Below are 27,628 nucleotides of genomic sequence, written 5' to 3'. Positions count from 1 at the left end.
ATGCTCAAAGACAGAAGAGACACCGAGAGAGGACATCAGTGAGGTTTTGTGAAAATCCTTGAATGGTGAAGGGCAGAGAAAATGACCTTTTTGAAAAACGGAGCAGTTCAATATGTTAATTAATAAGGCCGTGTTCCCAGGCAGAGCGTGATTGGCCGGGGGGCTCAGCGCTCTCACTCACTTTCCTATTAACGTCCACAGAAAAATAGAAGGAGACATTTGATCCAAATGGAGAAACGGTTCAGTACAGAGTCACAGACGGTTTCAAGTTGTGACATCTAAACGACGACCTCCATCACAAGTTCAGTTCCAGATGTCAGAGAAAATATAAAACTACCTTCACAAGTTCTCAGCACAAAGTGATGAATATCTGTCTGACATCTGTCTGTCTTAAAGTCTGACACTGAAGGGATAAATCACCTGATGATGAGGAGCTAATGGCTGCAAAGCTCCTTTAAAATAAACTAATACTGTTTATTTTTTACTGTATTTACTGTAAATATGAACGTCTTTCTGTTGTCAGACACACAAAACCCTTAAAGTATGTTTTGACCATTTCTTGCTGAGAAAGAGCTCTAACGTCTGTAGCTGAAGCCAGCAGCCAGTTAGCTTAGCTTAGCTTAGCTTAGCTTAGCACAAGGCTTTCATGATGTCAGATTTAGAAAGGTAAAATAGAGTACAGGCTCTGACATGTACTCAGAGTATCAGAGTAAAAGCTTCTTCAGCCATCGTGCAGACATGACGGTGGCGTTCACGTCCAACTCTGAGCAGAAATAAGCAGAATTTTTCCCAAAACTTCAAATAAAATCTGTAGCAACGACTCATGTTGAGTTTTTGTTTCCGATGATGAGTCGGCTGCTGATCGGAGAAACTGTTTGGATGGCTTTCATGACGTCGTTGCATTCAGGGATTCTGAGCTCACTCAAAAATTCAATATCCTGCATTAAAGAAGTGACGCCTGCTGAAGAGTTAGCAGGTAATGGAAATAAATACCGTCTGCTGAGGCTCTCTGCTGGGTCGCAATGAAAATGATTGTTTTCTTCTTATAATGACAGCAGGAGACGACTCTTCAGACACAGCTCAGACAGATAGACAGACAGATAGATAGATAGATAGATAGATAGACAGATAGATAGATAGATGTTGGTTATCTGTCGCTCACGAAGCCGTGGACACTTCCTCAGACTCGACACCAGAGTTTGTTTGTTCTGATCCACTGAGTATGAAAGCACACAGCCGGTTCTGTGGGCTGACACTGACTCGTGTGTTGAGAGAAGCGTTTACAGTCGATGGGTCGAAGCTTCGGCTCTGACAGGTGTCACTGTGCTGCTGACTTCACCTCAGCCTCAGGCAGAGAGGCTGGGTGGAGGGTGATGGAGGCTGATGGAGGGGGCGGAGGGCCCACAGTGTCCCTCTCAGATGGTTCTGATGAGATCAGATTCTGGACCCCACTGTACAGCTGCTGGCTCAACACTGCCATCTACTGGATACAGTGGTTTCAGATCAACGTTGGTACCTTAAATAACTCATCTACAAACTTTGGGGTGATTTTCTGTGTCCACAGCACAACAACACACAACTGCTGCTGGTGTTTTCTCTTTTGTGGTTTTTAATTATTAAAGTTTAAATCCTTGTTTTCAGACGTGATCCTGACCCGAGCTGACAAAGCTTTGAGTTTGAAGCTGTTTCATGTTTCCAGACTTTCATCTGCTGCACCACATTGTGCTCTTGTCAGAATAAGCTGGAAGCTCTCAGAGGTAGAAGCAGATGCAGTTCGTTATTGTTGAAGCAGCAAAAGTAAAAAATTCCCCTCAAAAAATCCCAGAACGTCTCGGTTGATGTGTGACACAGAAACATGGGATGTGGCTCTGTTATAAAGTGAATCTTAAACTGAATATAAGATGAAGTGTCCACTCTAATGTCTGAAAGCTGATCTGGGACCAGCTGAGCTTTGCTCCACCAGGTGACCGACCTGTTGTTAGAAACAGACTCTGCAGCGTGAGCCGTCTGCCAAACGCCACAACATCAGTAACCTGTTGGGAACATGTTACTCTCTATTATATCTACAACACACCTGTCTGCACTGGACTTTAACAAAACCTGCTCAGGTCTGTTGATAATCACATTATACCTGGTTAAAGAAACTGGACACAATGTAGTTCATTTAATTTAATCATAAAATATGTTGGTTAAATGTGTTGTAAAGGAGTCGACTGTTCAATAAACAACAAACTGGTACAGTTCACATCTAAACATGCAAATGTTTCTTATTTTTATTGTTTATGTTGTTTTTACTGCTCTTTTCCTTATATTTTTATATATTTTGACTTTTATTACTATACCTGCTGCTATTTGCTGCTGTAATATTGCAGATTTTCCCATTGAGGGACTAATAAAGGGTTATCTGATCTAATCTTATCTTATCTTATCTTAAATACATGTGTAATAGTCTTTACATCGGACTTTTGGACATTGATTTTCTGAAAGGATTTGCATGGTTGTGACTGATGATATTGAATATAGTTATATAGCTGATTTTTAAGTGTTTTTAGTTAACCTTTATTTTACCAGGAATATTCTCATTGAGATTCAGAATCACTTTTTCATTGTTTGTGAAAACAGCAGCATAAAGAAAATAAATGAAAATCTTAAAAAAAAGATTTTAATCCTGGAGTGTTTTACATTGATGCTAATCTCTACTGCTTTTGCCTTAAATAACTATTTAACATTTAATTCTTATTTATATTCACATCCTACATGATGCAGAATTTCCATAATTCGTTAAATCTTCAAATTATAATGATGTTCCGTTATTTGACTTATTAAAAGTCTTGTTTTGAAAGAGCTGGCCGGAAATGTTGGGTGCTGCTGTGTCTGCATTGACGCTAACTTGCCTGGAGCGCATTTAATCTTTAGTGCCATCTGGTGGCCACAATGTGTAACTGCACCTGCAGCTCTAACACGCGTGTCGGTGAGAACTTCCTCATTAAACGTTGGGATGAACTCGTGACATTTACATTAATGTCGACAGGATAATAAAATATAAACATCTGTGAAAATAATTTAAATAAAAGTTTAAAAATACGGAGTTGTAGTTACGATGTGTGGCCACCAGAGGGCAGTATGCACCCATCATGCTGACACTGTCAAGGCAGACACGGTAGCATACAATTTGTTCCGGTGAAGACCTTCAAAATAAAAGTGTTTCTACGCTGACAGGCGGAGTTCTCTCCACACAAACTGTGTCCGACAGAAAGCAGAAAATCGTCTCTTCAACAGTTTATCATCGTTATTTTCACGTCTTTGTTAATGTTGTTGTTGTTCTGCTGGTTTTGTTTTGAGAGCAAAAATAAAGTTTAACGTAAAAAAAAAAAAAAAAAAGAGAAAAAAAAAGGTACCGTCCCTTGATGACGTACATTTCAGGGGACGGATGGAGGGCGGTTTGAACGCAAAGAGGCAACTTTTGTCAACATGTTTGAGAATAACCACAAAACGTGACGTGAGAGAAGAAAGCGTTCACTGTCAGTCAGATGCTTTATCAGTAAGTTAGCGCAGAATACTCGTTTATATGATTTTGCCTTTTTCACCAACGTTCATTTAACTTGATGCTAGCTAGCTAACGTTAGCTGCCTGTTGGACCGCTGGCAGCTGACTCTGACTTTTCTCTCCGCCGAGTTTGTGACATTATCGGGACATTTCTTCACCATATAAGCCGTTAAAATGGCGAGCGTGCACGAGAGTCTGTACTTCAACCCCATGATGACGAACGGAGTGGTCCATGCGAACGTGTTCGGCATCAAAGACTGGGTCACTCCGTACAAGATCTCCGTCCTGGCGCTGCTGTACGACATGACCGCCACCAAGATCACTTTACCGGAGAGGAGACGCCTCAACAAGCTGATCCTGCCGCTGCAGCAGGTCTGTGTGTGTGTGTGTGTGCGTGTGTGTGTGTGCTGGAGCAGGTGTTCACTGTGTGTTGCTGTGCTGTCTTCAGGGTCCAGACCTGACTCTGGGTCAGTTCCTGAAGACTGTGGAGGAGTGCTGTCCTCAGGCTGCTTATGCTGTCAAACTCAGGTACCTGCTTCAGTCTCCAACACTTCATCAGGACTTTCTTACTCATAACTGTGAGGAAACATTTTAGCATCTGCCGACATGTTGACCTGGTCAGGCTGAGCGGTGCTGATACAAATGATGCAATAAATCTGTGTGAAATCAAGATAAACGATATAAATCTCAACATCTCTTCATACGATGCCGATATTAGGGAGTGAAACGTATCGGTGTCAATAAATCGGCCGATATATTCGTGTTTTGGCAGCGATCCCTCAGTTGTGGTTATCACACACACACACACACACACACACACACACAGAGGCAGGATGATGATAAACGTCTCTCAGAATTCAATAATTATAAACTCCAAACATCTTTTCCTGCGTTGTAATATCTAAAAAGTTTTCATATCAGCACATATTGGAAAACATAAATCTCGATACTGATATATATCTGTCCAATATCGACCAACTGATACATCGGTCGAGCTCTACATTGTATGTTTTTTATATTTTTTGATAAAGCTATAATATATATACGTACACACAAACACTTTGTAATGAGCATAAAATCAGATATTATGATATTTTTGACCAAATACCTCAATATCAATATTGGGACAATATTTAAGGAATGACTTTTGGTACTTTCACACAATGTTAATGCAGTTTGTGATCGATAATCATCAGTAATGTAAAGATAGATAGATAAATCCTCTATTGTTATTGTATAGTAAATAAATAGGACATAAAATAGTTGACTCAGCTGCAACAAGTATTCAATTAATCTATCATAAATCAACTAATCTGATAATCACTTAGTTGTTTGAGATTCTCTGACTTCAGCTTCTTATATGTGAATATTTTCTGGTGTCTCTCTGTGACAGTAAACTGAATATCTTTGAGTTGTGGACAAAACGAGACACTTGAGGTCATGTTGAGCTCTGGGAAACACTGATTGATGATTTATAGATCAAATAACTCGAGAAAATAATCGATGATGGGAATAATCATTAGTTTAGCCCGAATGACTGAGTGAATCTCTTGAACAATACAGCAGGTGTGATCACTTTCCTGTAATGCAGCTGTTAAAACCATGATGTCCAACAGGAGATACACAGTCTCACGTCTCCAAATGAAGATAATCCAGATCTGCTGCCCTGTGACCAAAGCAACACCACACTAATGTTGACATGTAACTCTGTTGTTTCTTCATTGGAAGGCTTCATGAAATGGCCGACGGGGAGCTGAAAGACATGGAGTACTTCTTCTCCACTCTGCCCACGCCCTTCACTGCCTTTGACTCTGAGGCCTATAAGACCAGTGTTGTAGGTGAGTGCTGGTACACATGATGTCACAGTCTCTTTATACGTGCTGAAACATTTGCATCATCGTTATCATAAAGAAGATTTACATGAAGCTCCGTCTCACTTCTTCTTCAGGTCTTTTTATGAGACACATGCTGCTGGCCTACAACAAGCTGTCGTTCAGTCAGGTCTACAAGCTGTACAAGTCCCTGCAGCTCTACTACCACAGTCACTACGGCAAGCCTACAGACGGACAGGTGGGGCTGCCGGCGCTGGCCGCTGACGACTCCGACATGGACCTCACCAGCACCGAGGACACTGTCGGGGACAGAATGGACAAAGATGAGCTGGACACGCCGCTGCACGAGTCAGAGCTCCGGTTAGTGAGTCACTGTGATGTGAAGAACCTGCCGGTGTCAGCAGGAGATGTTTGAACACACCGTCTGTTTCAACTGATCCAACCGCTGAACTAGTAACCACAACATCACCAGACTCCATTAACAAATTGCATAATTTTGAGAGTTGTTGAGTGAAGAGAAACTTCATGTGTGTGGTGCTACGTCTACGACAAACTGTAAATCATTGGCGCCTTCTTGTAAATTTGGCAAACGTTCCACATGAACTTCTTTCTTTCTTTGTGTCAAAAACATGTTTGTTTGTTTCAGTGATGAACATGTTTTGTTCCTGTTCTAGAAACGACAATAATCCCAGCAGAGGTCCACTGTCACAAAAACAAGCAGAGTACTTTCTCGCAAGACAGGTGAGTGTTTAAATCGCCTGGTGTTGAACCCAGACGTGCTGTTGCATCACTGATGGGCTCTTACGGGTTTTGAATCCGTCTCTGTGCAGGCGTATCTCCTGAAGAACGATGAGAACAAAGCTCTGAAGCCGGCCGCGCTGCAGGAAGAGCTCAACAACATGCTGAAGTTTAATCCAGATTTTGCTGAAGCGGTGAGATTCATGAACTTAACTTTCCAGACTTTATCAACAGGTGTGTTAGAGGAGGATCTCGTCTTCATCAGCTCTGTGGTTTTCACTCTCCTCAGCATTACCTGAACTACCTGAACAGCATGAGGGTCCAGGACATCTTCCTGTCGGCCCACAGTCTCTTACATTATTTCGACCGACTCATCTTGTCTGGAAATGAGGGGAAGAGTAACGGGGACGAGGGCTACGGCCGGAGTCTCCGCTACGCCGCTCTCAACCTGGCGAGCCTGCACTGTCGCTTCGGACACTAGTGAGTACAAGAACTGCTGCAGTCTGACTACATGGACACGTTCCTGCTGTAAAACATCTGGGTTATACAGCAGCTTTCTCTTCCCTCAGTCAGCAGGCTGACCTGGCTCTACAGGAGGCCATCCGCATCGCCCAGGAGTCCAACGACCACGTGTGCCTGCAGCACTGTCTGGTAAAGAACTTCCTCTTCTCTGATTATCTGACTCCATGTCACTTCTGCAGCAGGATGGATGGTTCATTATGCCCTAGTTAATTCCTCCCCGTCTCTTTGTGTCCCACGTCAGAGTTGGCTCTACACTCTGGAGCAGATGAGGGGATCTGACAGCACTGTGTTAACTGAGGACTCAGTGAAGATGGCTGCCCATTTCTGCCTGCCAGTGAGTGCAACATGAGCTCATGAATAGAAATGCCTGTATTAAAGTGGCTGTGGCTCTTCATGATTTTTTAATTACTTTTGGATCACTTTTCAGTTTCGCTTTGAAAAACTCCTGATTTTGACCTGAAAACCTCACAAAGAATCAGAATGATGAAGTCTTCAGACCAGGTGACGGTGATGGAGGAGGAACATGGCTGATAATTACTGAGTCTCATTTCCAGGTCGTCAAAAACGGACATTTTGTGTTGTTGTTGTTGTGGCTCTTCCATCACAGCCTCCAGCCCACCGACCTCGTCCCTCTTTATAAGTAAAACCATTAGTGACCCAGTAAAAGCTGTAAAACACGACCTCCTCTGTCTGCCAGCTGCTCTGTGCCTGCACTGTGTCGCCCTGAACTCATTCATAGACTTTATCATTAAAATATAACAATAACAGTTAATACAACGAATTGTCCGTTTTAAGAGATCAGTCAGGCAGCATCTCGTGGTTTCAGTCTTTGTTCCCACATTTTGGCTGCAATGCTGCAATAAATTTGTTTTTATCAAAACACCAAAGTGGCCTAAACTCCAGAGCTGCCGTCCGACTGTGACTGTTTCTGCTCCATGTGAACCACAAAGTTTGGTTTTATCCGAGACACCAAACCTTAAATGATTCAGTCCACGGCAGGTTTATGATCTAAAACACATTAAATATAATGATACTAGTTCACACGCCTGTAACAAACAGGGAACTCAACATTTTGACAGCAATGTAAAGGAAATAAGTTGCTGTTTTACTTTGAAGATGCCAGAAATGCTTGAAAATACCAGAGTCATTGATTCAGTGATCTGTGAGCTCAGTAATAAGAACTAAACTTGTGTAATGAGGTCGCTGCGTCCTGAGTGTGAGTTAGACTTCTGCCTTTTGTTGTTAAAAACGGAGCCGCAGCGATGAAACGCTGCCTCATCGGTGTTCACGGCTCCGGACTGCGAAACATTTAGTCTCATTTTGGGACCATTTTTTGGTGCGACTGAATTTTTAGCTGACAAATCATAAAATGTAGACTAACACTGGCCTGAGAAAGTATTTGCATCACGTCACACGCTGCCTGGAGAGTTCAGTACATTTAACATTATTAAATTAATAACCTGCCAAGTTTCTATATTTTAGTCAGCAGATCTACTTCATATTTCATATTTCATTCAGATTCCTCTAAAACACATGAAACAGCTGTTACATGGAAGTTAAACATGTTTAATATTTGTGTCCTCGCCTGCATTGTTTGTCTTTAAGTCAGCGTTCCTTCATTAAATACCTGACAGGAGTACTCGGAAAGGTTGAAATAAAAAGAAGGATCTCTGATTAAAACACTGCTCGCTTCACATGTACAAATGTTCTCCACCACACTGATCCATTCTCCTCTCTGCTGCAGTACCTGGCCTCTCTGGGCATTCAGTCTTTGGTCCAGCAGGGGGCGACGCAGGGTAAGACAGCCCACAAACTGATGGACGCTCTGAAGGACACGGACATCCTGCACTGGAAACACAGTCTGTCGGAGCTGATCGAGATCAGCCTCGCTCAGACGACGTCCATATGGAGGATGTACGGCAAGAGGTCAGACTCTGCGACCCGCCGCCCTCAGCTGACACAGTCCTGTTCTGTTCTGTTACTGAAGTGGACGTCTCGACACAACTCAAGCTGCCCCTCACTCACAGCACATCAGCTCTGTGAAACAGGCTTACTACGAGTCGTAAAGTTTGCTTTAAGGGATAGTTCACCCAAAAATACTTCAGTTGTTTAGCAGAATGCTGCAACTCTGTTTTACTGTGAAGCTTTACTGAGACTTCACCTGACTTCCCTCACCTGAGGGAGGAGATGACTGGATTGTTTAATTTTTGGGTGAACTTTTGCTTTAATGTTAATCGTTGTGTTTAAAAGATTAAGAATATGTTTAAATTCTAATAATATCTTTAAGATCTGCTTCAGTTTCATCATAATCTGGTGTTTCATCGACACACTCACTAATGTGAACCAAAAGTCTTTCAATATCTGAGAGGAAACGATCGTGACCTCGTATCTTTTTGTTCTTCTGGCTTCGAAAATTAGCAAGAATTTAATAATCGTAATCAAATCATACCATCAGAGTGAATATGTTACTGTTTCAGATAAAGATAAAGTTTTCATGAGAATAAATCTAAAAACCAGAAGTTTAGCTGTAGAACTGGATGAGTCAGGTGTGTGTGTGTGTGTGTGTGTGTGTGTGTGTGTGTGTGTGTGTGTGTGTGTGCGTGTGTGTGTGTGTGTGTGTGTGTGTATGTGACCACTCCTTCATGGTTCCCCCCTGTGTGTCATGCAGCACCATGGCTCTGCAGCAGGCCCAGCTGCTTCTCAACATGAGCAGTCTGGAGCCGGTCAACTTCGGGGTCCAGCAGAACAACACGGAGGCGTTCGCTGTGGCTCTGTGCCACCTGGCCGAGCTGCACGCTGAGCAGGTAACACATTTTTGATTTGATCTCGCCCGTCTGCTTTCTGCCCCGCTGTTGCATATCCATTAGTCACTTGGCCCGGCATCGCAGGAAAGTAATAAACATTGATTGGGTCTTCTTTCCAGCTCCAGCCGAGTTAAACACTTAACTCTTTGTCCCGTGTCCGTTCTGCTTCTGTTGCAGGGTCTGTACAGTGCAGTGTCAGAGATTCTCATGCATCTGAAAGAGCAGTTTCCTCCTCACTCACAGCACGCCAAGGTGTGTTCTCTCAACCATGATGTATTATTCAGAGCTGTCCTACAAAGACAGAGCAGTCTCTGCAGAAACGGTTAAGTTCTAGAAAACAGGAGTTCAAGTTTGTGGGCTGGATGGCAAACTTATTCAAACAGATGCTGCAATTTTAGGCCTTTATGGCTGTTTCTTTAATACAAAATGAACATATTTGTGCTTTAAAATGAGCTAAACTTGAACCAAAACACATGAATTCAACACAAGTCAAAAGCTGAGATGGTAGTTGATGCTACTCTGCTAAGCTAACACAGTATATTTAGTTTCAGTGCACCAGCCGGCTTTCACCTGATGACCCAACCTGTGGGTCCCATCCCCCTGTAGGGGTCGCTAAAACTTGGACTGTAGTTTTTTCTTTCACTATTTGGATTAACTGTACAGGTTATCAGCTGTTCTATAAAGTCTGTGTCATATGAGATATCCATCAAATATGTCTCTTAGTCAGTTTACTCCATGATTTCTAAATTACCGACCCTCATCTTGTCTTTAAGCAAATTATACATAATGTTTTACTTTAGATGTTTGTGGTAAAACAGTTTTTGTTTGGAATAACTGATGTCAAAAAGTCAGATTTTGATCTTTAGTCAGTTTGATACGATGTATCATAACTCATGAGAGGAAAAAATGTACAAAACACTGTTGTTTTTTGTTTCAGCTGTGGATGCTGTGTGATCTGAAAATCCAGTTTGAGAGACACATGAACGAAGGGAAATACCACCTGGCAGAGCCGCTGGTCACAGCGATCTCCGCCTTAAACAAAACAGAAGGCCTCTACAGGTAACAATCTTCACGGCTGTCTCATAAACACGTGTGTGGTTTGTGTTGAAGCTGTAACGGTGTGTCTGCCGACAGGAAAGCTCAGGTCCTGAAGGCTCTGAACCGCAGCACTGAGGCGTACAGCATCCTGCAGCGTCTGCAGGCGCACTGTGAGAAGACGAAATGCACAGAGGTGGTCATCAGGTACAATGTCTGAGCCATGATAACCTGTTTCTGTAGAAGAGGGCGAACACAACTGAACTTTTGTCTTGTGTTTGTGGAACTGAATGAGTCATCTTTTTTAGAGCTACAATAAATGTTTAATGTGTTATGTTCACATTATACTTCCTCTTTGGAGGCACAGACTGTTGTATTATAAAGAGACAAGAGAACAAACATGAAAAACGTTTCCCAAAATATCTCTTTCTATTCCTGCTCTGTATAAGCGCCTGTTTATGTGTCACACAGAGTGATGCTCTCCACCGCGGAGCTCCACTGGGAGTCTTCTGGCTTCTCCACCGCTCTTCCTCTCCTCCTGCAGGCCTTGGCTCTGGCGAGACAGCACCACCTCCAGTCCCTGGCCTCAGAGACCATCCTTCATCTGGCCTTCACTCAGGTCAGCCGCAACAGCGAAAAACAGGCTTTATTCAAACACTCTTGCAGCTCCGATCAATGCAAATCAGCACACGGGATTATGCAAAATAACAGCGGCACGCAGGCAGTGACTTCTTGACTCAGTTAGTTGAATGGTGGACGAAGGTCAAACATATTTTTTACAAGCAGACAAGAAATAGCTTTTTTTGTGTTGCATATTTTTCATTTCAGTACATTTCATCCAGATAATACGCTCTAATGTTCAAAACAAACTTTAATACTTATCAACGGTTAATCAATTTAAGCCTGAGTGAAACTCATGAGGTCTTGATCTCTGAAGGACTCACAAAAAAACATGTTGGGGTTAAATTAATAAAAAAATTGTCTTCTTCGGTTCTGATGTATCCAAATCCAAATGTCCACCCTCTGGACTTCTGACTGCAGTCGAACATCCTGTGACGTGTTCATGTCGTCACACGGAGTCTGCGAGGGCGTGAGGGTGCAGAGTGATGTAAGCTGCTAATGGACGGGCTTAAAGACTCTATAACAGGATGTGTTTCATTACTTCTCTAGCCTCTGTATCATAATGTGGTTGTTTTACACATTCATAATAAGCTCTACAAAGTTGTGTTTGTATTGCAGTGAATTGTGGGTAATTAAATGAGTGAGGTCTGCAGAAAGTCTCCTTGAGTGTCTGTGTGGACCGGATGAATTGTGGGTTTGGACGGCGCGCAGCTCTCAGCACTCGCACAATTCCCCCGAGTCTTCAAGAGCAGTGAAGTTCAGACGTACGGGACGCAGCCTGCAGTCACCAGCACTCTGTAGTCTCTCTCAAACTCCCCCGCTGCACTATTATCCAACAGTTTACACGTCACTGGTTATAGCCTGTCAACTCTGAAGCCTGCTGTGTCACAGAGGCTGAGCTGTGGTGAGACAGCAGATACTGACAGAGTTAGTTACCCTAATTCTTTGATGACATCCTCGTTCAATTTCCCAGTTACATCCCTGAGAATGTCCCGAGTCACAGCCGACAGGATTTCACTAAATGGAGGCGAAAGCAGCTTTCAGTCGCTCATCCTTCTCCCAAACACAGAACACATCAGTAAAACTGTATTTCACGCTGTAATATTCAATTTTGTAATTAATCCACCGTTTACATGAGTGTTGAGCTGAGGGGGATCCTTACGTTACATCGTCAGACTCTCAGCTGGTGTTGTCACCTACTGGAGCCTCTGACATCGATACAGTACTTGACTATTTGATACAATTTTTGGTTATGACGACTCTCGTAGTACAAACATTACCTGCAGGTGTCGTGTGAAGCCTGCAGACATTTACACTCTAACTTAATGTGTTTCTTGCAGTTGATGTTGGGGGTCCCTGAGCAGGCTCTGAGTGTTCTCCATGAAGCCATCGAGCCGGTCCTGGCTCACGGATCAGTCATGGACAAAGGCCGAGCCCTGCTGCTGACGGCCCGCTGTCAGATGGCGGTGGCTGGGTTCAGGCCAAACGGACAAGGGCAAGCAGGTACCATCCACCCACTCATCCACCCACTCATCCTTATCACACTGTGTGGTTTTTCCGTACATCCTCTATTTACACACTGCTGCTTGTTGTCTCCCTGCAGATTTGCATTTGGCGGTTTTGGCTGTTGACACGCTAAAGGAGGCTGCAGCGTATTTCTCCAAGCTGAGCTGTAAAGAGCGTCTGCGGGACGTCCACTACCTGCAGGCGCAGCTCCACCGTGCTCTGGGACAAACCTCGCAGTGCAACAAAAGCGCCATGCTCTTCCGTCTGCTCGACCAGGAGCTGCAGTCACCGGCACCACCGGTCTCCATGCGGCTCTGACTGCTCGAGTTATTTTGGATACAACTCCTCCTCTGACTGTTGAGCTGAGTCACTGCTGCTCACCACTAGATGGTGATAAAGATCTGTTCTGCTCTGTCAGCTCTGAAGCCTTTCATGTATAAATATTTTGAACAAAAAGCAACTGTGGAAGTGTTTGCGTGCGGTACGAGGCCAATAATCAGAGAGGACAATGTCCACAGTCATAAACAAGCCTGAGCTTCCAGTAAAGCAAGAATAAGGTCAAATATCCCTTGTGGTCAGGTTCACATTTGAATAATGGCCTGATGACAAATATAACATGTGCTTTAACAGCTTCCCACACAGCAGGAGTCCAGTCTTATCAGACAGACTGAACATGGCTGCCGCCAGTGTGGTATAAATGTCCAAAGTTTATCAGGAGCTGTCACGAGCGGCACTGATTTACCCGCCGCTTTGTGATGAATGAGGGTAATATCACAGTTAGCTACAAGATGAATGTGTTTCAGTGGCCTGGATGATTCATATTTCGCCAGGAGAATACTGATGAAGCTGGAATCCGGAGGAGGAAATCGTGCTCACATTTATAATACGACAGCAGATACTGTCTCTGTATTCCACTTACGTCTGACACAATTTGTGAGAACAATTCCAGCGTTTAACATTACATTTAGGTGTCCCGACGGGCTTGTGATCCGTTACTTACTGCACTTCTTTCAAGAAAATAAACGACCGGTTTCAATCTTTTGTAGTTTTCAGTTAATCAGCCACAAGTACAGGAATAATTGTGAGGGGAATATATCCACAGCGGGAATGTCTCAGTTTCAGTGATATTTAAAGTTTATAGTTCTGGTGTCTCTGGGACTGATGACATGACTTTTCTCTCTCGGTGCCGACCCCCCGAACGTTCCTGTTGGCCGGGTTAAAGTACCATGTTTGGCTTCATGTCATGTAGCGCATAAACAGACGGACTGCAGCGGTCGGTCGGAAAAGCAGGCCTGTTTTTTATGTAAATATTACACATGTGAGGCGGCCTGCTCTCAGCTCCTTTCACTGTCACCGGCTGTGTTCTGGCTTCGGGCGCGGGGACGTATTTAGATCCTGTATTTACATGTTCGCCCTGATGAAGAGGGGAGAGCTTGTGGGCCGGTCCACGTGGCCTGTTTAGGATGAACTAATGCTCTTACGAAAGGAGCATGTGTGTGTTAACAAAGAGCAGCGTCTGGACTCTGTTTATGCTTTTAGCCAAAGAGTCTTAAAGGAACAGTTCACCCCAAGATTAAATGCATATGTTTCCTCTTACCTGTAGTGTTATGTACCTGTCTAGGTTGCCATAGAGATGTCTGCTTTCTCTCCAGTATAATGCAACTAGATGGCACTCAGCTTGTGGAGCTCAAAGCTTCAGAAAATACATTCGAAAAGCTCAACAGCAGCGTCTCTTTCCAGAAATCATGACCCGGTTACTCGAGGTAATCCACAGAGCTTGTTGAGAGCACCCCATCAGTTGTTTAGCAGAATGCTGCAACTGTTTTACTGTGAAGCTCCAGAAATGTTTTGTGGACCACAGGGACTTTCCATCAGCATGAGGGGAGGAGATGATGACTGAATTTACATATTTGGGTGAAGTTGTCCTTTTAATGTTTACGTCCCTGTCATGAGCACAAGCCTCTCGTCCGTGAGCACGTCCTTACTTTTGGTGGTGAAACATAAAGAAAATCGTTCCAACATTGAAACTGGATCATGATTTCGGGAGAGAGATGTCGCTGTTGAGTTTTTCAAATGTTTTTTCTTTCCTTATGCTGTTTTGAGCACCAGGCACTGACTGCCATTCAGCTCCATTATATTAGAGAGAAGGCCGACAACACCAAACAATCTAAGTGGATAAATAGTCCACTACAGGAAAATCTGCTTTTCTGATTTTGGCGAAATTGTTTTCCAGAACCCTTCAAAGCAGAAAGCTGATGTTTGGATTAAATGCGGCTGGTTACAAAGTGGTTTAATGCAGCAGAGACATTTACACAGGTAGAGGGATTTCTGCCATCATGAGGGATATTTTAAAAACCTGATGATTAAAGAAGCTGAGACGATATTTTTAACCTCTGAAAAGTCATGAATGACAAACAGTCAGACATTTTTGAGATTGAGCCTTTTACCCGAAGGCAAACAGACGTTCTCATTGTGACTGGTACTTGGTTTTTCATTTGCTCAAAGAGCACACATGAGTGGAGATATTTACTGAATGCTGATTGAAACTCAGTGGACAGTGAAAGACTCTTCAGGGGTCCTGAGTCCTGCACAGGTTTTTGTTTACCTCATTCGACCGTGACTGAACCGTCGTCCTCAAAAACTTAGTTCACTGTGAATGTTTTGGTGCTGAAACGGCGAGACGATGAATCTATTTAAAGTCGTTAATCGAGCAAATAATGCCAAAACCTTAGAATAAAAGATGAGATTTAGTGATTTTGTGCCAAATATTGCAGCACGGAAAGAGCACAGAAATACCCAGAGGGGTCATCTGGTAAAATATAACATCTTTGTTCAAAATGTTTAATAACAAGCATGGCAACAAAACATGGCATAAGAACAATGCATGTTTAGAAAAATATATCTGCAAATGTATTTTTCAGAACACACTATACATTCACTGAACCTCTACTCGATATTAAACATTTACAGTTCAAAAGTAATCGTTTCAATAAAGAGTCACGGTAGAAAACAACAGTTTCTGTTAAATAATGTTGGTTTCAGGATCAGCTTACATCAGGAGAGAGATGTCTGCAGACGATCAGGTAGAACAGGCAAACGACCTGAGGTGTCCTTAGTTTTCACGGGTTAAACCTGCCTCCATGTCTAGTTTATAATTAATTAATGGTTTGACATTAAGACAACCCCCCCCCCACCCCCCCGTTTTCAGACAAATTGTCTAATTATTCACAATTTTTTTTCCTTCGACAATAAAATAAATGAAAATACTATACGGACAACCTACAACCACTCAGATTCTTACCTCAAACATTTCTTAATTTTGACATGATCATTGGCCCTAATTATTATTAGTACTTACTTGGTTGTTTTTAATATGTTTGGCACTGTGTCATACATAAAATAGGGTTATTAAATAAAGCAGATGTCATCACCGTCCTGACCAGGTTCCCAGTAGTGATGATACACGAGTCAAACTAGGTGCAACCTCTTGTTTTACTTCAGAACTCAAAAAATAATTCCAAAACAATAAGTACTGCTGAAAAATTGAGTTTGAGTAAAAAGAGGTTTTGTGATGAGTCGTTTGAGATTCATCTCGCCGTGTCTCTTAGCTTAAACACTGCTTGAGTCTTCAGTGCAGACTTTGTGTTGCCGCTCTGTCCGAGTGTCTTTGAGGAGACTGTCCAGACGGAGAGCAGCAGAGGAGGACCTGAGGTCACCCGTCAGTATCCTGCTGGATAGCCTCCTTTCCTGGGGTCGGACTCGGCACAGAGACGCTCTCCCTGCCGCACCACCGCTTGGACCACGGAGTCCGGAGTCCGCAGCAGCTGTGTTACGTGGTTCTTCTGGACCAGACCCTCCAGGACACTCTGCCGTGGTTTCATCAAGACACAAACACAGGAAAAGAGTCTTGTGCAGGTACAGGTGTTACTGGTCTTACACTACATACACTTAAACAACATAGTTTCCTCCCTCTCAGGAAGCTAAAACACTGACTTTCTGTCAGATTACAGATAAAATAAACTGCAAAACACAGTTAATAGCCTATAAACAATAAAAAAATCTGAATCTGCAAAGTAACTAGTTACTAGAGGAAGAATAAAGCAGCAGAAAAAGGAAATACTCAAGTAAACTAACTCAAAATTGTACTTAAGAACAGTACTGAAGTTCACTTCAGTGTTTCTTCTTAATTTTGACACAGATTTTAATTTTTACAGCAAATGTGCAGTATATGAAATATCGTTTATCGCTCTCCTTGATTTCTAATAATCTGTAGCAGTACTGGACCTGAAAACCCATACTGGTCGACTCCTAATAAAATAAACTCAAATGAATCTAAAACTGGGTCAAGAGCCTGATATAGCTGCTAGCATCATAGCTCGGATAATTTATGTATATTCAAAAGTAAATCGTAAGTGCCCAATTATTTCCATTTGTGGGCCAAAAGTATAACTTAATGCCGGGCCACAGGCCAAAAGCAAACACCTTTTATTATATTATATTGGTTACATAAAAAAAAAATGTTCCTAGGATCCTAAGTTGCCTTAATCGACTGACTCACTGTGAAAAATGTTACGAAAATAATTAATTATTAGGGATCCTGCATATTTAAAGAGCACTGTGTGTTTTTGAATTTGGGGTGGACTTTCCCTTTAATGCAATCTCAAAGACTAAAGAAAAATAAATAAATTTAGTTTTGTTTCAGGTTTTTGCAAGTTGATTTTCATCCTGACGTTGCTAAATGTTGTCTTGTACGGAGGTAAATCCATCAAAAAGCACAAGGCATGCTGGGTAAGATACTGTATGTTTGTAGTCAAATGAGTCAAACTATCAGCATCAGAAGCTGCTGCTGCTGTTGTTGTTGTTGTTGTTGTTGTTTTGCATCTTTAGTCTCCAGCTGTGACTCACCTTTTCAAAGCCCTGCTCCACTACTGTCATATTTGGGTTGAGCTGATTGTGAACTCGCGGCTCTGTCACAGCTTTCTTTAGGTCGTAGTTGAAGAACAAGGAGTTCAGGATGACCTGTTTCAGTCAGATAAAAGGAAAGAGTTTCAAATCACTGGCGGTGAGCGTCTGCAGGACGGAGATGTGACTGAGTCACACTTACTAAAGCGGTGGCTGTGGTGATTTTCGTGCCGCCGGACGCTCCTACGACCATTTTCACTCTGTTTTCTTTGTCAAAGATGATTGTTGGACACATGGAAGACAGCGGCCTCTTGCCTGCAACAGATAGACATAATGTGGCTACCACTGCTTATAATAATAATAATAATGATACATTATATTTATGCAGCATCTTTCTTTCAGTCACAAAGTCCTTAACAAGAACTAAGACCAGACGAGGCAGATAAAATATAAATCAATCTGTGCTAATTGGAGACCTTCCGAGGGAGGCCTGGCTGAGGTCCCAGTACAGAGCTTTACGAAATCACGCTGAGAGCAGATAAAAGTATGTTCAACTCTCTGTAAATTCAACAATGATACAAAAGTGACACATTTTTTAGATTATCTTGAGCTGGAGGAAACGAGATTAAACCACATTTTTGACTTGATCATCGAAGCAGAGGTCTGAACAAATAAATAAGATTCCTGACAGCCTGTTTGGCTTTATCCTTCTCTATTTGTCTCTGTAAATGAAAGAGTACGTTCTAGAAATGAAAAGTGTCATGAGATCACTTTGTTGTGAATTGGCAGTATATTAATAAAACAGACTTTACTCGACTGAATCAAATGCACCAGACAGAATGACCTCAGACTTGTCATCGTTATATTTAAGGACATTTTGAGACATCCGGGATTTAATATTAGAAGGCAAGAAGTGAGATTTGCAAGGCTGCCCAGGATCTGTGGATTTTAGGGCATGTATAGCTCCATGTTGTCCACATGAAAATGGATTGCATGCTTTACATTACATAGTGTTGCTTAAATTGTCCACCTGTATGCAAGCACACTGGCTTGCCTCGCCTTTCTGTTTCCATCTCTACCAGCAACGTTATCCGGTTTCTTCATCAGCAGTAAGTTTTATTAAAACTTAAAAAAACAACACTCAAGGAAGGATTTAATACCAGAGAGCTTCTGGTGTGATTGACAGTAGATGAGAGGGACAAAGTGAGTCGATAGTCACTTGTCACTCATCTCAGACGGATTACAAAAAAATGGGGTCAAAGAACTGACTCTTGAGGGACGCCACAACTCGTGAGAAAGTAGAGTTACCCAAAAACAACAGAAAAATTCTGTTGGAGAGGCATGATGGTCGTACGCTAAGAGCTGAGCCCATGAGACCTACACAAGTCTCTAAGTGATTTCGGAGGAAACTAATCTGTCTGAAGCCAACAGTAGGTCGTTAGAATGGATAAACATTTAGTCCCTGTGCAGCATTTTAGGCTCAAAAGAGCCACGTTAATTGAACACGTATTTAAAATGACTTTAAACAAACGAGAGAACAGGAGAGGTTGTAAACCGACTCATTTCTTTTAAGAGTGACGCTGTTTGAGGGCTATCAGAGTTCCTGACAGTGACGGATGCAGGAACAAGTGAAAGGCTGGTGGAAACATCACCTCTGCATCCAGATAAAGGGGTCGAACAACATCCTCTTTGTGATTGTGGAAACAAGAGGCCTAATTTAAAAAAACGCTCTCATCCATCAACACAGACTTGTCCACAAAGTTTAAACCTAGACTCGGGTCGGAGTTGTACAAGTGTGATAATTGAGTCCAGCCACACCTGGTTGGATGAAGTTGTTCGGTGACGGAGGGATGCCAAACCCGTTGGTCATGTACGGAGAGCTGAAGTCGTCCATTTCGTCGTTGAAAATGATCCCAGTCGATCGAGACATGACTTTGGAACCAAAGCTGGAGAAATAAAACAGCTTTGTAATGAGTGAGTCACAGATAATAATCATCACAACTGAAGAAATGCATGTTTCACTCTGAACGAAGGCCTAAAGCTTCTCACTATAGGTTGATGGTGCTCGTGGCCGCCACCGCGCTCCCGTCCTCTGCTATGACCGACAGGTGAGCCGTCCCGTGGTTGTCTGGGACAAAATAGTCTGGCTCGTAGTAGCTGTCTGGATGGGTGGTGTCGTCTGTAATTTTACTTCTTATGCCGTCCGCAAAGTAGTCTGAGGTCATGTTGTGGATGAGCTGAGGAGAACAAAACAAGTCCGTCAGACAGTGTGGCAGGAAAACTGGTAAACAGCAGAGCAGTGCTGGTTTTTGGAACGATACTATGAAGCCTGAAACATCTGAAGGCTAAATTATTACCTCCACCAAGGAGGTGATGTTTTCGCCAGTGACTGTTTGTTGGTTTGTGAGCAGGATTACACAAAAACTACTACACAGATTTCCACCAAACTTCGATGGAGGATGAGTCTCAGCCCAGAATAGAGCCCATTAACTTCTGGTGCAGATCCAGATAAAAGCGACGGATCCAGGAATGTTTCTTTTTATATTTAATACTGAATTATGCTTGATTAAATTAAAGGGGACTGTTCAGCTTTGGCGGAGGTATGCGCTCTACTGAGTGCCTTTAATTAACGGAGTGTATGTCTGCAACTACAAGCTCTACAGGTATCATAACAAAGGGAACACTTGAATTATTTGTTCAGATGTGTAAGTTTATATCTCACTGGGTCTGAGTAAATGAAGTTGGCACGCAACATAAATGAAAGATTTGATTTCCGCCTAAAACTAATTACACTTTTAGAATGAATCTCCCGGAGGAACGATGCAGCTGCAGCTCCAAATCTCTGGCAAATGATAGCAAAACATCTGAACGTTACCTCTGCCAACGTTTATGCTAATAAAGTGGATCAGAACAAAATTAGAGAGATTTGGCACATTTCGGCTCCATCTGTGCCATTTAAAATTTCTCAGGTACCAAACTATATATTTTAACTTAGAAGTTACCGAGTTGGGCTCGTGCCATAATCGAGATCTGAAGATTATTTCCCAGTGATAACAGGTTAGTTTATCTCATCATCTCAAGATAACGACCTTTGTTACCTCAATAACAAGATAAATCACCTGTTGTCACTGTTATCTTATTACTGTACCTTCATATCAAACCCAAAAGTTGTCATGGTCCACTGGTTTGATAAAATGTCTTATTATCTCAAGAAAACTGCTTTTTGTTTCCTCCAGATAATAATTAACTCGACCTGTCAAGATAGCAGCATTATAAAGCTAAAGATAAATATGCATCAGATGGAATTTAAAGTGAATGTATGTAACATTTTGCATCCTTATAATAAAGTGTAATAAATATAATTCAAACATTTAGAAACAAGGCTGTAAATAAATACACATGCTGCCCCTTGAGCAAGGCATTTCATACCCACACTGCCCCTATAGAACTGAACAGCGGCCAGCAGGAAACGCCTGATCATACTGAGTAACGTGAAGCTGGACATAAAAGTCTGAAGGACGACAAGAAGAAGAATTACATCAGTAATATTGAGATATCGTGGGTCCCCGAGTCTGCTCCTCTTGGCGTAAGCAAAGCGAAACGCCTCGACGATGCGATGGTACGTCAGAGTCTTCTTCTCTGCTGTCGACACGCTCGTGCCTGTGAAGTTGTACCCTGCAAAATATCCACAGGAGAAAAAAAAGAAAACCACGTCTGGAGTAAATGAAGAATCACATTTTCTCGGCCTAATGAGTCTTCTCCATCATCGTGCTAAAAGCCCCTCTCTCAGCCAGTGGCAGGTCATTAAACTGTCTGAACCGCAATTCAAATAGCAACATGAAGCCTTTCAGCAGTTTGAATACGTGATCTTATATGAACACATTAAATCTCATCCTTCATTTAAAGTTAATGATGCCGCTTTTTATTTAAAGCATGACTAAACATGCTGTGGCTGAACAGATGGGCTGCTGAGGGTGAAATAAATTTGGCGAGCAGAGTCGCAGCTCTGTGTTCTCGTCCAAATCAGGCGGAGAGACATTCGAGGGACGACCTGGGGAAACCTGACATCCTTTTCTTCTGCACGGCTGCACAAGCACTTGGCCGGCCCGCTCACCATCCACTATGTTGAGTATGAGCGCCAGCACGGGGCCACTGGAGGGGGCGTCTGGGACGTACATGGTGTATTCCCCAACGTTCAGCCTCAGAGGGTTTTCATTCAGCACAGGCTGGTACTCCAACAAATCATCCAGGGTGATGATGCCACCTGGGACGAGCACACATGTCAGAGTGAGTTTAAAACCAGGGGAAAAATGCTCAAAGTTAGTCGTGATGTGTATTCATTATATTCAGAAAGAAAAACAACACACGACCTGCCGCCTGGATGTCCTCCACGATGCTCTGTGCCATCGAGCCGTTATAAAACACATCCGGTCCCTCTTCTGCTATTCTTTGGTACGTGTCGGCCAGCTTTGGGAATCTAATGATATCATTTTCCTTCAGGATGTTTCTTTGAGAATCACAAAACACCTCACTGACGGGAAACAAAGAGAAGAAAACAAGTAAACTGTAGAAGTCTGTGGGAAATTACGGACAATACTGTTTGAGCGGAGGTTGAAAATGTCGGCTGTTGGCGCTGTAAAAGACACAACTGTCACTTTGGTTAACGTTTGTCTGGAGAGCTAAGCTAACCATCTGCTTGCTGTAGCTTCATATCTCATGTATTGATGTGACGAGCGTGTATACAGTACCAGTCGTAAAATTAGAAAAAGCAGCAGATGAATTGCGGCCACCTTCGATTCATCATCCTTACCACATGTTGGCGTCTCTTTGAATGGAGTCTTTGCTCTTGAAGATGGCGTGAGCCAACGCTTTTCCAATAGGGAAACCGTCACGAGCCAAGGCGATGCTGGGCTCGAACAGGTCCTTCCATGGCAGTCTGCCATGCCTCTTGTGTGCCATCTCATAACCGCGGATCTCCCCGGGAATGGCTATAGACAGTCCACCTGTGATGAAACTACTGTGAATTTCAGGTCTTTCTTTCTGTCTATCATACTAAGAGACAGAATCCAATAGATAAAGTGTTCTGCACATACAGATTTAGTATTTTATTTTGATGCAGCAGACGCACGGGAAGACAGAAAGGTTGTTAAGCATGATGGAACATCCAAGAGAGGCTGGATTTGATAGATTTAGGATTATTTATCCTCTTTAAATCCCTCTCGCTCTGTTACAACAATAGAGAGACATGTTGCAGTAGCTGCAACAGCTTTCCGGACCACAATCAGTCAGATCTGCACTGAGTGAACCTGTGCCCGGGAAATCCTCCAACAGCTCGTACCTGTACGAGAGAGCTTGGTGTTGTTGCCAAACATGTCTTCAGTGGCGTTCATGGGCGCCGTCTCCCTCGCATCGATGGTTTCCACCCTCCCTGTGGAGCAGAAATGAGGGCAGATTGATGATTGTGCTTTTACTCAGTTAACTGTGCTGAGGAGTTATGATGCACACTCACCCGTGGTAGCGTTGTAGATGACAAAGAAGAGCCCTCCTCCGATGCCCATGCTGTGAGCGTTCAAAAGGCCGACACATAGCAGGGCAGCGATAGAAGCATCCACGGCCGAACCGTTTTTCTTCAGAATGTCCCTGAAAACACGAGAATACACTTAGTGAAGCTGGCACGTATTCAGAGACGGGAGGAGAGTGTCAGAGTCCTCTTACCTCCCCACTTCTGAACACTTTCCAGCATCAGCAGCCACAGCAGCCTTTGAGTAGAAGTGGTCCGAGGGGGGAGGAGTGTTTTTCTTCCCCAGGCCCATGAACACCCCCAGGAACAGGCTCACTGCAGCCACCAGAAGGACCACCAGACCAGCAATCAGGGACTTCCCAACCATTTTCCTGTGAACATCAACACACTGTCAGACCGGATCCCTCAGCTCAGAAACAAGAGTCTTCATCTGTCAAATCCAGAGCGGTAGTCAAACGCGTACATGACAAAACACATATACATCATCAGAAGCAGAAAAAGTCACTCACCCACAGATAGACGGAAAATATCAGACAAGAAGAGACGGAAGAAGAGAGCAGGCCATTCAGCAGGCTGCCAGTGTGTCAGTGATAATGCCAAGGTGTTCGGTCTGACCAGCTTCAGACTGGTGAGAGAACATGATGTGTCATCTCTGGTATTCAGGTGTGACTTAGCTCAGGTGTCACACTGTGACGCCGATGAGCTGTGGGTTCTGGATAATAAGCATGTTCCCTTATCTGTGTGTGTTTACAGACACATGGAGAGAGAGAGAGGAAGACTGAACCATCTCCAGAATAAATGCTCAAAAAGTCATGCACTCCTCTCAAACTCCCTCCTGTCAGAAGCCTCTCGCCTCCAACATGTTCAGACTGCAGCCGCGAGGCTTCTCACTGCTTTAACAGAGGCCATCACATGACCCTCAGTTCTGGCTTCGCTCTGTTGGCTCCGTGTCTGATTTAGAAATGATTTTAAAAAGAAAACTCAGTCATCATCTCCTCACCAACATGTCGATGGACAGTCATCATCCACAAAACATTCCTGGAGCTTCACAGTAAAACAGAGCGCTGCAGCATCCTGCTAAACAACTGAAGCAGCTGGAGACTTGATTTAAAACAAAAAAATCAACCAAAAAAATTAAAATAAAATGGCTCCATTCAGATTGTTCGACATAATCCAAATCTCCAGAAGCCCTGAGATCACAAACTGATCTGTAAAGACGTTATTTACAACCTTTTTAAGCTGAAATCTTCACTGTAGCACGTCAAAGATGTAAAAAACATGTTTTCAAATCAGTTTGTGATCTCGGGGCTTCTGGAGATTTGGATTATGTCGAACAAGCTGTATGTTTTTCCGTTTTAAAACAAGTCTACTTCAGTTGTTTAGCAGAACGCTGCAACTCTGTTTTACTGTGAAGCTCCAGAAGAGACGACGCTCGCAGAACCAGCAGCATCTTCCAAATCACGTCTTAAAACCCACTTTTCTAGACTTGCTTTTATGTGAAGTCGCCTTTTTAAAAAATCCTTTTAGTCTTTCTGTTGTCGTTTATCCATATCTAATTCCTCTTATGTGATGTTGGCTTTTTAGCATCTTTTTATCCCTTTTATTCCTTTTAATTCTGTGTAATTACTTTCATGCTATGTTGCTTTCTTCAAAGCTTTTATTCCTGTATTTATATTTATTCATAATGATTTTGTGTTGAGTCCTTGTCTTCCTGAGTTTCCTGCTTTTGCTTTACCTGTCAGTGACTTTGTAAAATCAGTTTTTAAAGATGCTTTATAAATAAAATGATAATTTTTATGAGGAAGATGGGGGGCAAAGGTCAGCGAAGCTTTGTTGTGTAACTGCTGGATGTTTTTGAGCTCTTGGAAACTTCAGCAATGCGGCGATAAGGTTTCAAATTCTGACAGAAATCCGCACATTCAATTATTTACAGAAATCTGGATTTGCTGTCTTTTAATTCGATCATTTTTTAAAATCTAGACGCAGTGTTTCAGGTGATGGATGCCTCCTTTTCCTCACTTTGAAGTGAAACTCTTGAGTTTGTCTTTTCAGTCGTCCATAACCTTGGATTTCGGTCTGATATCAATCTGGCAGGCTTGCCAGAGTGAAGGTGAGAGCGATTTGTTATATGCAGGCAGAACTCAGCCTGACTCGACTCGGGGCTCCGTGTGATTGGCTCAGCCGGCAGCGTTGCCATGCTCGGTAGCCGTGTCACAGTCGATTAAATGGCTTAAATTCTGGAGGCATCGTCAGGCCGATTGAGATGCCTGAGCCTTCTCCGGGCAGCGCAGGTCCAAGCTGGCAACGTCTGTGACAGAAGCTACTCAACAGCAAACCCCCCTCTGTGGTACCTCGGCTAATCCAGCGTGCTCTCCTGTTGCTGGGCCACACTGATAAAGCACTTTGAAAGAAGCCTGCAGGCTGCTGCTGCTGCTGCTGCTGCTGCTGTTGTGATTGTGTCCAAATCTAATCACTACTATCCTGCTCTGGATCTCCCAGGTTCAGAGCCGCCCCCAGGATCAGAGTTTATTTAATGGACGGGGCTGATTTATAGCGGAAGAGGACAATTACATATCTGTTTGTTGCAGATCACAAAAGCCTTCCTTCAGCTTTTGTGCACATGTCACCGTCACTGTCACTGTCAGGGAGGGAGGAGGGAGGAGGGGTGCTTCATGAAATATCAGCTGGAGCTCGGTCGTATTTTTATCCCTCAGCTGGAGGCGCGTCGCTTTCATTTTGACACTTAACACACCTCCGATTGTTTCCACACAATAAACGGATGATGTCCTACTGCTGTACTCCAGGTGACAACAAATCGTGACATCAGAGGAAAATGGCCGCCGTAGGAATACGGCCTATGCCTGTTTACTGAGCAGCAAATGAAATCACGCAGTGTTGTTCCTCAGCAACAGGTTGAAACAGCCCGCAGAGACACTCGGTTGGCCACAGTGGAGAAGAGGGTGATGTCACGTGCTTTGATGTGTGGCTGCAGGCCTTTAATGACAGAGGCTCCACACAGTGTGTGTGCTGCTATTATAAGTTCAGCTTCTTCCTCCTCAGCAGAGATGGACGTGTGCTTTTAGGTGTTTGGCATGGATAGATACATCTCTATTTTTGACAGTCAGATGCAGCAGAATGATGCAGCAAAGGTCCCTGACCAGACCTGAGCTGGTGATGCTGCAGTTCATGATCAGCGTCTTAACCTCAACACAGTTGCGTCGATGTCTCGCCGCTTCCTGCTGCTCTGCGTGGTGTGTGTGCTGTCTTGAGAATGTTGATTTTGTTTCCACTGTTGTCTCTTCAGTGTCTCCTCCACTTCTCACAACAACAATCATCTCAAAGACATCTGAATCAGGACCGTCTGACCCACCCTGCTCTGTCCACCGTTTAGGGTTTTACATTTCATTCCCACAGTGCTTCAGTAGTTTTTATGGCACTGTGAGACACCAGACAGTCGGACATGTTTGCACATATTAAAATCTCCATTTAAACCTGCCGAATTATCTATGAGTAGTTCCTGTTTGTGGTGAACCTGTGGCTGTACAGACAACTATCACTGGATTACTGTGATACTGAAGAAAACTTAAAAACATGATTTTTCTCAGGCAGGTTCTGCACATGTTAGGTAGGACCGTCTTTTTAAAGATTTTCCAAGCAGATTTATGGAGTCATCATCTCCTTCAGTAGTGTTTATGCTACTGTCAGACACCAGACAGTCAGTCATGTTTGCACATATTGTTAAAATGAGTTGTTCATCAGCGCTGCTCGGAGAGCCAAAGCTCTGACAAAACAAATCAGCAGCATGGGGATAATAGATTAAATTAAGGGCACAGACGATCATAATTACAACCTCTAGGATAAAACACAGCAGCCAGAGGAAGTGTTTATTAGAGAGCAGCCAGCGTCCTGATCCACTGATGAACCAGAGGAATCAGGAGCCACGACAATGACTGGACCTAAAGATAGAAACATCACAAACTAATGTAATCTGAGAGAAGATACCTTCATGTTTACAGGAAGAGCAGGTGTCATCTTAAAGGAGCAGTTCACCACTCTGCTGTCGCACTGCTCAGCATGGTTGTGCTCTTCAACCAGCAGCATGTTTAGAGTTGTTTCTGTTTCTGCCTCACAAATAATACAATTTATTTTTATATATGTTTATATGTATTAAAGAAACACCACCCGAAGACTACAAACCATCGTCCTCTGCTGCCGCTTACTGTTCCACACTGTCGATACAATAACATGTTCTGTGTGAACATTATGTCATTTTCCTCTGTGTTTTAAAGGAACTGTTCACCCAAAATGTAAAATTCAGTCATCATCTTCTCAAAAATGTAAAGTCAGGTGAAGTTTTCGTAGTCCCCAAAAGCTTCACAGTAAAACAGCATTGCAGCATTCTCCTAAACAACTGAAGTAGCTGGGGACTTGTTTTAAAACGTAAAAATCTACATTTAAACTTTGCCGAATTATCTATTAGTAGTTCCTGGTTGCAGTGAACCTGTGGATGTACAGACAACTATCACTGCATTACTTTGATCCTGAGGAAAACTTAAAAACGTGATTTTTCTCGGGCAAGTTCTGCACATGTAAGGACCGTT

The 27,628-nt window shown here is 43.1% G+C and overlaps 2 protein-coding genes across 2 annotated transcripts; one reads left to right on the top strand and one right to left on the bottom strand.

Annotated features, from left to right (window-relative positions):
- Positions 1-3,423: 3,423 nt before the first annotated feature.
- Positions 3,424-14,987, top strand: anapc5 (anaphase promoting complex subunit 5). Its single transcript, XM_084359275.1, has 17 exons — positions 3,424-3,918; positions 3,995-4,074; positions 5,275-5,384; positions 5,495-5,738; positions 6,053-6,119; positions 6,209-6,310; positions 6,406-6,596; positions 6,686-6,767; positions 6,880-6,972; positions 8,383-8,564; positions 9,307-9,442; positions 9,620-9,694; positions 10,380-10,501; positions 10,577-10,684; positions 10,949-11,096; positions 12,439-12,601; positions 12,702-14,987. Exons 1-17 carry the CDS (start codon positions 3,721-3,723, stop codon positions 12,920-12,922), a joined length of 2,322 nt encoding a protein of 773 aa, XP_084215401.1. The 5' UTR covers positions 3,424-3,720; the 3' UTR covers positions 12,923-14,987.
- An 866-nt stretch (positions 14,988-15,853) lies between these two features.
- Positions 15,854-23,552, bottom strand: ggt1a (gamma-glutamyltransferase 1a). The gene is made up of 12 exons (XM_084360494.1): positions 23,222-23,552; positions 23,016-23,146; positions 22,845-22,934; positions 22,317-22,509; positions 21,877-22,037; positions 21,621-21,770; positions 21,045-21,181; positions 19,556-19,743; positions 19,325-19,452; positions 17,709-17,821; positions 17,510-17,623; positions 15,854-16,470 (listed from the first exon to the last, which is right to left on the bottom strand). The coding sequence occupies exons 1-12, from the start codon at positions 23,392-23,394 to the stop codon at positions 16,324-16,326; spliced, it is 1,725 nt and encodes a 574-aa protein (XP_084216620.1). The 5' UTR covers positions 23,395-23,552; the 3' UTR covers positions 15,854-16,323.
- Positions 23,553-27,628: the final 4,076 nt, after the last annotated feature.

Source organism: Pagrus pagrus, assembly GCF_965226575.1.
Source record: "Pagrus pagrus genome assembly, chromosome: 8".
In the NCBI taxonomy this organism is placed as follows: Eukaryota; Metazoa; Chordata; class Actinopteri; order Spariformes; family Sparidae; genus Pagrus; species Pagrus pagrus.
Note: the sequence above shows the minus strand (reverse complement) of the source record. Positions and strands in the feature narration are given on the sequence as shown.

Excerpts from the sequence above, each read along its gene's own strand:
- anapc5 (XM_084359275.1), top strand. The coding sequence starts at position 3,721 with ATGGCGAGCGTGCACGAGAGTCTGTACTTCAACCCCATGATGACGAAC. Across the intron at positions 5,385-5,494 it reads CTATAAGACCAGTGTTGTAG|GTCTTTTTATGAGACACATG; the intron begins GTGAGTGCTGGT and ends CTTCTTCTTCAG. Across the intron at positions 9,695-10,379 it reads CTCACTCACAGCACGCCAAG|CTGTGGATGCTGTGTGATCT; the intron begins GTGTGTTCTCTC and ends TTTTTGTTTCAG.
- ggt1a (XM_084360494.1), bottom strand. The coding sequence starts at position 23,394 with ATGGTTGGGAAGTCCCTGATTGCTGGTCTGGTGGTCCTTCTGGTGGCT. Across the intron at positions 23,147-23,221 it reads AAGTGTTCAGAAGTGGGGAG|GGACATTCTGAAGAAAAACG; the intron begins GTAAGAGGACTC and ends TCGTGTTTTCAG. Across the intron at positions 22,510-22,844 it reads CACCAAGCTCTCTCGTACAG|GTGGACTGTCTATAGCCATT; the intron begins GTACGAGCTGTT and ends GTTTCATCACAG.